At 36.7% G+C, this 10,648-nt stretch overlaps 2 protein-coding genes across 2 annotated transcripts; both read left to right on the top strand.

Annotated features, from left to right (window-relative positions):
* Window positions 1-296: 296 nt before the first annotated feature.
* LOC141613438 (uncharacterized) lies at window positions 297-4,178 on the top strand. The gene is made up of 6 exons (XM_074432171.1): window positions 297-1,109; window positions 1,158-1,496; window positions 1,765-2,100; window positions 2,305-2,865; window positions 2,986-4,059; window positions 4,170-4,178. Exons 1-6 carry the CDS (start codon window positions 297-299, stop codon window positions 4,176-4,178), a joined length of 3,132 nt encoding a protein of 1,043 aa, XP_074288272.1.
* A 34-nt stretch (window positions 4,179-4,212) lies between these two features.
* Window positions 4,213-4,851, top strand: LOC141613437 (uncharacterized). The gene has a single exon (XM_074432170.1). It carries the CDS (start codon window positions 4,213-4,215, stop codon window positions 4,849-4,851), a length of 639 nt encoding a protein of 212 aa, XP_074288271.1.
* The last annotated feature ends 5,797 nt before the right edge of the window (window positions 4,852-10,648 follow it).

Below are 10,648 nucleotides of genomic sequence, written 5' to 3'. Positions count from 1 at the left end.
ATAGAAACTTAGTTATTGTAGTGACGAAACGTGGTTATTTGATAGTTATTCAAATGCAGAAACTCAGTTATTGTAATGCAGAAATTCAATTATTGTAATGTACAAACTCAGTTATATTAATGTAGAAACTATGATATTTATAGTTATTGTAATGTAAAAACTTTGTTATTGTAAAGAATAAATAGTGTTATTGTATTAAGAAGAAACTTAAATAAATACAATTTTCTTGTTCACTCGTTAGTTGTTGTAACATTACATCTCGAGAGAGAGAGAGAGAGAGAGAGAGAGAGAGAGTAATGACGATTGCAAAAAATTCATCATCGTTCACAAAAAATCACAAAAATTCTCACAAAAACAGATATTCTCCTCTTGATTTCTCTTTGGCAAGGCCATCGTCGTCTGGCATCAAGATAGTATCCAACCCGGTTGATATCGAGCCGCTTGATTTGGATGATCTTATTGCAGATGAGGAAACTGAAGAGTGGATTGTGCAGAATAGGGGGAAGAATAAGCAACCCCTTGAAACCATTGAAGAGGAACCTACAGGTATGCTCCAATTTTCTGCTGCTGATGTCAAACCTGAGCTTGAATTTTGGAAACATTCTGTCATCTGCTATATACTTGGAGCGAACCCTCCCTGGGATGTGGTAGAGGATTTTAGTTACCGTCTCTGGGAAGATTATAAGATTGATAGAGTTTCGTTTTTCCCTAGTGGAGTGTTTCTGGTCAGGTTTGGAAAGAAAGTAGACCAGGAGGCAGTGTTACAGCAGGGTCATTTCCTGTTTGATAACAAGCCCCTGGTTGTTCGTCCCTGGTCTGAACAGGAAACTCTAACTAAGGCTGAGGTGAAAGTTGTGCCTGTATGGGTTAAGTTGATGAATCTCCCTCTCAAATTCTGGGGTAAATGTATACCTAGAATTGCTGGTTTACTGGGGGAGTTTGTGAAGTGTGATGGGCCTACTACTGATAGAACTCGGCTGGGGTTTGCACGTGTTATGATTGATGTGCCGTTTGGTAAACCTGTCTTGGGTGAGGTGAAGTTTTTGGATGAAGAGGGACAGATTGTGGTGATTAAGGTTGAAGCTGAATGGAACCCTATTCTTTGTCATGTGTGTAAGGGTATTGGACATGAGGGCTAAGCATGTGTCAAAGTTAAGAGTAAGCCGAAACCAAAGCAGAAGGTGGTTCAGAGGTGGCAACCTAAGCACCAGGTACCACCTAAGCCTACAGTTCAGGCTACTCCTAGGCCTCCTGTAGCTACTTCTAAACCTGTTCCTAAACCATCACCAGTTTATACCCCTGTCACTCATCAGCATAGTCTGCAACAATCTGGAATGGGCAGTGGGACTGCTCGTGTGGCTACTCCTGCAAGACCTGTTATTAGACTGAGTAGACAGGAGCTCATAGACAAGGGTTTTAGCTCTGCTAAATTTGGGAATCAATCTTTTTTGGAGGCTTTGAATAATGCAACACTAAGAGTGGGTATTGGGATTCAGGTCTTACCCCCTGGGGGGGGGGGACATCATGTTAGGATTTTGGAACGTTAGGGGGCTAAACAGTCCTTCCAAACAGAAATACATTAAATGGTTCTTACATCATCATAGTGTAGGATTGTTTGGCCTCCTTGAGACGAAGGTAAAACCTTCGTCTCTAAATAGAATCAGAAGTGATGTGTGTGATGGTTGGTGTATATCCACTAATACTCAATGGCATCCTGGGGGGAGAGTGTGGATCCTCTGGAAGCCTAATCTTTATAAAATTCAGTTTATTGAGTATAATGCTCAATTTATTCACATGTTTGTGGATGAGATTGCTACTGGCTTTTCTTTCTACCTTACTATGATTTATGCATTCAATGACGTACAAGAAAGGAAGGGGTTATGGACTAAGGTTTGTGGGTTTGCAAGTCTGATTCAGAAACCCTGGATAATGTGTGGTGACTTTAATACCGTGCTTGTACCTGCTGAAAGATTGGGAGGTCAGACTACTGATGAGGAGATGACTAACTTCCAGAATTGTGTTGATATGTGTGGTGTTCTTGATATAGCAGATGTGGGATCCTATTTTACGTGGAACAATAAGCAAGAACCCAGCACAAGAGTATATAGTAGACTGGATAGGGTCTTGGTCAATCAGGAGTGGCTAGTTCAGAGTGGGGACACTTATGCCCATTTCTTAGTTGAGGGCTCCTTTGACCATACCCCTTGCATTCTTCAGAATCACAGTACCAGTCCTATGAAGAAAAGGAACTTCAAATATTTCAATATGTAGAGTACAGTTGATCAGTTTTTACCTTGTATTCAGGAAGCATGGAGTTTGGGTATTCAAGGTACACCTATGTTTAAGGTGGTAAGGAGATTGAAGTTACTTAAGAAGCCTTTGAAGGAACTAAATCAATCTCTCTTTGCTGATATTGAAAATAATGCTGTTAGAGCATGGCAAAATCTGGAATCCATTCAACAACAATTGAGAAGTGAGCCTAGTAATCCTGACCTCATTAACATGGAAATTCATGCAGCCAAGGAGTATAGAGAGCTGCAGGCAGCCAGTGATAGCTTTCTTTTGCAGAAGTCCAAAGCTATTTGGTTGTGTGAAGGTGACTCCAACTCTAAAATGTTCCACACTTATATTAAGGGTAGGCAGGTCAGAAACAAAGTTCTTCGTATTGCTGATGAACATGGGAATTGGGTTACTGACACAGGGCAAATCCAGCAGGCATTCCTAAACTTTTACCAGAAATTATTAGGGAGGTCTGCTGAGGTTAGACCTGTTAATGTCCAGGTGGTTCAGAGGGGTAAGGTTTGCTGTCCTGACCAGTGGAATCTGCTCATGTCCCCCATCACTTCCCAGGAGATTAAAGACGTGGTTTTCTCCATCCCTAGCCATAAAGCACCATGACCTGACGGGTACTCCAGTGCTTTCTTTAAGGATGCATGGAGTGTTGTGGGGCCTGACCTGTGTAATGCTGTATCTGATTTTTTCAAGACTGGTAAGCTCCTCAAGCAAGTTAATCATACAATGGTGACCTTGATTCCTAAAGTTGCTATCCCTGAAAATGTTACTCAATTCAGACCAATCTCCTGTTGCAATGTGGTGTACAAGGTTATTTCTAAACTTTTGTGTAATAGACTGGCAAGGATTCTTCCTTCTATTATCAGCTCTAATCAGGGGGGCTTCATCAAAGACAGAAACATTGTGGAAAATATTATGGTTTGTCAGGATATAATTAGGCTTTACAATAGGGCAGCTGTCTCCCCTAGGTGCCTAATCAAAGTTGATTTGATGAAGGCTTATGACTCAGTAAACTGGAGCTTCTTGGAGCAGATGATGCATGCTCTTAACTTTCCTCCCCATTTCATTAAGCTTGTTATGGAATGTGTCTCCACTGCTTCATATTCAATAGCCCTGAATGGTGAGCCTTTTGGTTTTTTTAAAGGACAAAAAGGGTTGCGCCAAGGGGATCCTTTGTCTCCACTTTTATTCACCATAGCTATGGAATACCTATCCAGGATCTTACAATTCTCCACTGATGTGTTGGATTTTAAGTTCCATTCTTTATGTGGGAAAATGAGGCTTAGTCACCTTATGTTCGCTGATGACCTTCTATTGTTCTCACGTGGGGATATTGACTCTGTTATGGTTCTTCTCAGATCTTTTGCCACTTTTGCTTGCTCCTTTGGTCTACAAATGAATAAGCAGAAATCTAGTGTGTATTTTAATGGGGTGCAAAGAGCTACAAGGGATCACATAATTGCTCTTTCTGGGTGTGTGGAAGGGACACTCCCTTTTAAATACTTAGGGGTTCCTATAACTGCTGGCAGGCTTACTAGCAAAGACTGTACTATTCTGGTTGAAAAGATAGTTGAGAAGATCAGAGCATTTGGTGCTAGGAAGTTATCATATGCTGGTTGGTTGGTGATTGTGAAGTCTGTGTTAGTTTCTCTCTATACATACTGGTCTAATATTTTTCTAATTCCCAAGTGTGTTTTGAGGAAAATTGATAACATTTGTCGCAATTATATGTGGGATGGGACCAGTGAGTATATGAGGTCCCCTCTGGTAGCTTGGCAACAGGCCTGTCTCCCCAAGACTGAAGGTGGGCTGGGCATACGGTATAGTCAGACCTGGAACATTGCCACAGTGGGTAAGCTTGTTTGGTGGGTGTATAGCAAGCCTGATAATCTTTGGGTTAAATGGATCCATCAAATTTATATGAAAGGGATTGACTGGGACTCTTATTCTCCTAAGAACCATATGAGTGGCAATTGGAAAGCCATTTGTAAGGTTCGTGACATCTTTCAACCTGGTTATTCGTCTGGAACTTGGCTTGCTAATGGAGGTGGGTATACTGTTAGCTCAGGCTATGAGTGGCTGAGACACAGAGAGCAGAAGGTTGGTTGGGCTAAATTGCTTTGGCATAAATGGAGCTTAGCAAAGCATAGCTTTCACTGCTGGTTAATCTTTAAGAATGCCCTCAATGTCAAAGATAAATTGTTTCGCCATGGGATTTCACCTGATGATATCTGCTGCATTTGTCATACTGCCCAGGAGACCGTGGTTCATTTACTGCAGCACTGTCAGTATGGACAACTTGTTCTCACGGGTGTTTGTATGAGACTCCAGATTCCTGTGCCTGTTGGTAATGCACTCATATGGATTGGCAGGAGGAGATGGTCTGATATCCAGAAGAAGACTTGTTTGTGTGCTGTCATGGCGGTTTACTATCACATATGGCAGCAAAGGAATAATGCTAGACTGGATGCGACTTTATGTAATCCTACTGTTGTCATCGAGCAAATTATGCGTTTAGTTCAGTTTAGAGTACAACAATTTGCACTGCCAATGATGTAATGTAGTTGTGATTAAGTTAATGGGTGTAAGTAGTTTGTAATAGACTACTTTGATTCTAATGAGAACTTACATTTCACCCAAAAAAAAAAAAAAAACATTACATCTCGATTATTGTATTACTTGAACCAATTATTCTATTATTAAAACTCAAGTATTGTAATTTGTAGTTACTTCTTGGGTGTTATGGTAAGTTATATTCTTCTTTTTGGTGATTTGTAGGTCGAATCACGATAGACCCGGATAATTGACGTCCAATGGAAAAATTGATATATACACTTGGTCATTTTAATGAAAAAATGTAGTTATTTTATAGTTAACTCAGCTGTTTATTGAGAATAATGTTTTCTGGTATTTACAATTATTGTAATGTAGAAACTCAGATATTTAAATGTATAAACTCTCTATTTGTAGTTATTGTAATGTAGAAACTCAATTATTGTAATGTATAAACTCTGTTATTTGTAGTTATTGTAATGTAGAAACTCAGGTATTGTAATGAATAAAACGTGTTATTTTATTAAGATGAAACTCGAATATATATATCCATTTTTCTATCTTTTGTTTGTTTTCATCTTGTTTAATTTAATAACTACTCATTTCCATTTTATTAATCATTGAGATTGGTTAATGCAATAGCAAAATTTGAAAAATGAAATAATCATATATAACAAGGTTAAAAAATCACTTACTTTCATTATATAACAACTATTTTGTTTCCAACACATTACACTTAAAAATCTCCAACAATAATATCTAAGCATCATCATTATTACATCTAACAGTGGTAACATCATAAATATTACATATATTTATCTCCAATACTACGTCAAAAAGTAATTTTCCATTGATAATTGCGTCTTGTCGTTGTTTTCACCCTTCTTCCACCAGTATTTCTTCTCGACGAGAACCATGTTTAGCCTATTGATGAGGGTTGAACCAGTAGAAAACAAAAGCTAACTGAAAGAAATAAAAGCAAAAAAGGAGGTAAGTTATAAATAATTATGCAACTATAAGCAAATTATATAAGACCACAACAATAACTTCAAATTGAAATAACTAAGTTTAAAAACAATACGATAATTGAGATGTAATATTACTATAACAAACTTAAGCAGATTACATAAGAAGACGTCATCTGACAACAACTCTAATTTAAAACAATTAGGTTAAAACAATACAATAACTAAGTTTAAATAATACAATAACTCGGTTAAAATAATAAAATAACTATTATTATCAGAATAACACTAAACAAGAAATAGCTACAAAATACAATAATTGAGTTTGAATAATACAATAACTCGTTCAAAAGTAATACAATAACTGTTGTTAACAGATTAACATAGCAAACAAAAAGTAACTACAAAATACAATAACTGAGTTTGAGTAATACAATAACTCAACTAAGTAATACAATAACTGTAACGCATATAACCACGAAACCCTAGAAATTATCAAAGATACAAAATAACACAATTGAATAAAAAAAAACTTATCGATCAAACATCTTACAAATAACAAGAAAATGCACAAGATGAAACAACACATAAGTAGAGACGGACAAACAACGAATCAATGAAAATGAAATGGATATTGGATAAGAACGATAATGAAAATGCACAAATAATAGCTAGAAAAACATAATTAGTACTTACCTACAGTGAAAGTGAAGAGAAATACTAAGATGAAGCGAAAGCGACAACGAAATCTCTTTAATTGATGATAAATTTGAACGAGGATGATGAAGATTGAGGATGGAGATTGAGTTTGTAGCCTGTAATTTGAACGAATTCGATGAAGACTGGATTTGACAGATTTGGTGAAGGATGTCATCGTTGTTTTTTTTTTCTTTTTTGTTATGGCTTTCTAGGGGGGAGAGAGAGAGAGAGAGAGAGAGAGAGAGAGAGAGAGAGAGAGAGAGAACATGACCCAACTCATATATATATATATATATATATATATATATATATATATATATATATATATATATATATATATATATAGTTAGGTTCTTGTAAGTTTTGTTTCTTATGGTGAGTTTGTGCTTGAAAATCTCAGCCACTAGATTATATTAGAGATGAATGACCAAGATCTAATCTTACCTGTCATATAAAACCACTGTCATTTACTTATTTTCTCTTTTTTCTAGTGTCACTTTTTTTTTACTTTAATTTTTTTATCTCCCCTTTTTTTACCTCGTGTTATTATGCTGTTATTGTGTTTTTTTTTACGACTTTGATTTTTTTTTCTCTTATGTTTTTCTCTAATTTTTTCATTATGTTCCCTTTTTTCTTTTTCTTTTTGTACCAGATTTTTTTTTTACTTTAATTTTTTTTCTCTTTTTTTACCTCGTGTTATTATGCTGTTATTGTCCTTTTTTTTTACTTTGATTTTTTTTCTCTTTTTTTTTTTACCACGTGTTAATGTGTTGTTATTCTGTTGTTATTGTTATTCTGGTGTTATTGTGATGTTCTTCTGCTGTCACTTTGATTTTTTTTACTACTTTTGATTTTTTTACTTTTTTCTACCACATGTTATTGTGCTGTTATTCTGGTGTTATTGTTATTCTGGTGTTATTGTGATGTTATTCCGCTGTCACTTAGATTTTTTTACTACTTTGATTTTTTTACTCTTTTTTTTACCACATGTTATTGTGTTATTATTCTGGTGTTATTGTTATTCTGGTGTTATTGTGATGTTATTCCGGTATCACTTGATTTTTTTACTCTTTTTTACCACGTGTTATTGTGCTGTTATTTTGGTGTTATTGTGATGTTATTCCGGTGTCACTTTGGTTTTTTTACTACTTTGATTTTTTTACTCTTTTTTTTTTACCACGTGTTATTGTGCTGTAATTCTGGTTGTATTGTTATTCTGGTGTTATTGCGATGTTATTCTGATGTCACTTTGATTTTTTTTTGTACTACTTTGATTTTTTTTCTCTTTTATTTCCAGTGTTATTGTGCTGTTATTGTAGTGTTATTGTGGTGTTATTATGGTGTTATTTTTCTGTTATTGTGATGTTATTTTTCTGTTATTCTCACCCTTCTCTAATTTTGTCATTATTCAAATGTACCCTATTGCTATTCCGTGTTACTCTTATGTTATTCAACATTATCTACTCTTGTTCCAAAACCGAGTCAAAACGAAGTTAATTCTTAGTGGTTGCAGAAAATGCTCAATTCCTCATATAGGTTTGACAACTTTCCATCTCTCCAATTGACAAAGACCTTCTTCAACAATTGGTTGACTAGATCCCCCGCCTTAGCGTCACTCCGAATTTTGGTTGACTATGATACCGGCTTATTAATATGAGGAATAAGCAAGCATCATTTTCCCGAGTACCAAAACAGATCCAAGTCATAAGCGATTAAGATATTTGCCGAACAAGTAACCCAACTAATATAGGTCACAAACAGATCCGAGTCGAAATAAATAAAAAATTGGAAAAACCTAAAAAATAAAACCCCCAATTAATCTCTCCACCGACAATCCCAATCTCGCCGGCGGCCTTCTCATAAACCATCAGGTCGTCGGCGGGAGCCTCTTGCTTCCCTAAATCGCCTTTATATCGTCCTATCTTTTATTTCCCTTCAGTTTGGAAGTTTTTCGGTGGTTGTTTGATTACGTTTTGCTGGGTTTTTGTCGGCGTTTGCTGTATGTTCCGACTCCGTCTGACTTTTCGGATTCGGTTTATGGTGCGCTACTTTTACTCTTAATTCTCTCTGTAAGTTGTGTTGATTGATTTGGTTTTCAGTTTGTTTCTTTAGCTATTTGTTTCCTGCTTTTTCGTCCTACTTTTCTACTATGGATTTCCATCATCTTCTAGTCAATCTTGGCTTTCTGTTGCTCTCGGATGATAGTGGTGAGGATGAAGTTCTTCTTAAATTTATTTTCGAATTAAGAGATCCTGCCTTGACCAGTGTTTTTAAGTTGAAGGAAAGGGGTAACTGTATTTTCAAGGAGGGTAACCATCTTCTCGCCTTTTCCTATTACAAACAAGCCATCAAGTTTCTCTGCCTTATTGACATTCCATCAACCTCTGAGCAACAGTCTTGTGCTACTTCCCTTACCATCTCACTCATCCTCAATTTAGCAGCATGTGAAATGAAATTATCCCATTTTGCTGAAGCTTGGTTTTACTGTAATCTTGTCTTGATTTGTGATCATTGCAACGTTAAGGCCCGGTACCGTAGGGGATTAGCATCTAAAAACCTGAATCTCTTCAACGAGGCTCTTGAAGATTTTGAAGCTGCCTTAAAACTTGACCCGAAAAATAAAGATATTACACGAGAGCTACACTCTATGGTTAACTGCATAGCGCAAAATCTAAGTTGTAAACAGGTTGGTTACCAATTTGACCCACTGGGCTCGGACATGAAAGGTAAGAAACCTCTTCTTAACAATGACGATCTTGATAAATCTGTTCTTTGTGAAACGAGTGAAGCATCTTGTAGTTTTGTGCTACCAGTCAATAATGCAAGTAGTGATCACGGGAGAGCTGATAATAACTCTGATGTGGTTATGGATTTTCTTAACACTGACGACGCTTGCTCACCTCTGCCAGTTCAGTGTTTTGCCACCCCCTCCTCTACCTTTACACCACCTTTAGATCGTTTGGATGTTAGTAATAAAGTAGATTTCGATACCGCCATGAATGTCAGCCCTACTCCTTGCTCCAATTAAAATCAAGGGGCTCATATTCTCAAGTTCAACAAGAAAGGCAGACACCATTCCCATCTAAGAATTGATGCCGACTCATATAAAGACCTCCTTCAAGGTAAAGAGATTCATGTACACCAGCAAAAAAATTTAACTACAATGAAAATTCGTGTTCACAGCCTTCCACAAAATAAATCTCTGATGGGAACTCCCCATGAAGAAATTTCAAGGGAAGCAGCAGTTCCCCCTTCTAATCCTTTGTTTGAGATGCGCAATGAGATTTCGAGTTCTGACTCGTCTGAGAATGTTGAGTTGGTTGAGGAGGAAGTTATTCTTCAAATTGATAAGAAGAAACGTCTATCGTTGGACTCTTCCATTGTTAGCAAAATTTCCATGGAACAGTTTCATTTTGCAGCACTTAGGGAGCATTCGGCAAAGTTATGTCGCCACACGAGGGATCACTTCAAGGGTCGAGATCAAATGGTCAGGGCTGATGGTAAGTTGAAGACCAAATCTTTGGTTTCTGTCGAGCATTTAAATGTTGTTTGCAGGTACACTAAGAGGACGTCTACAGATAAGAAGACTAAAAGAAAGGATGCCAACTTGATCCTTTTCGACAACCATTATCATCCACCTTTCAAGAAACGTCGGCTTTGTCCTTCAATTCCGTCTATTTCTAAGATTAGCCAGGATCGTTGGATTTCAAGTAGTTTTGGGGTCTCTAGTACGCCCCTGTTTGTATGGTAGCTAGTTTTTGGTGTGTAATCGTATACTATGTAATCTCTTTTTAAGTTCTATAAAATAGTACACGTTTGTCTAAAAAAAAAAAAAAAAACAGATCCGAGTCATAAGCGATTAAGATATTTCTGATTAAATTTTAGGTACACACTCGCAACTAAAGATTGAATAAATCCAGTAATGGTTTGCGCCCTAGATGATTCATTCATTAATAAATCACATATTAACGGGAAGCTTCACCAACTCCATTGCCAAATCTGCAATCCTTGTACAACAACATCAACATGGCCAACAACTCAACACAAATCTGTCATTATTATTAAATTTAGTCAACATTTTAATTGCCCACATCAATTAATAATCTTAAACAAAATTAGAAGCTACAAGAATAATTGTC

The sequence above is a fragment of the Silene latifolia genome, chromosome 11 (assembly GCF_048544455.1).
Source record: "Silene latifolia isolate original U9 population chromosome 11, ASM4854445v1, whole genome shotgun sequence".
In the NCBI taxonomy this organism is placed as follows: Eukaryota; Viridiplantae; Streptophyta; class Magnoliopsida; order Caryophyllales; family Caryophyllaceae; genus Silene; species Silene latifolia.
The sequence above is the reverse complement of the archived record's forward strand: the minus strand, read 5'-3'. Positions and strand labels throughout refer to the sequence as shown.

Coding starts and splice junctions, on each gene's coding strand:
- LOC141613438 (XM_074432171.1), top strand. CDS start 297: ATGACGATTGCAAAAAATTCATCATCGTTCACAAAAAATCACAAAAAT. Junction 1,110..1,157: donor GGAACCCTATTCTTTGTCAT/GTGTGTAAGGGT, acceptor GTCAAAGTTAAG/AGTAAGCCGAAACCAAAGCA. Junction 2,101..2,304: donor AGCAAGAACCCAGCACAAGA/GTATATAGTAGA, acceptor CCTTGTATTCAG/GAAGCATGGAGTTTGGGTAT.
- LOC141613437 (XM_074432170.1), top strand. CDS start 4,213: ATGAAAGGGATTGACTGGGACTCTTATTCTCCTAAGAACCATATGAGT.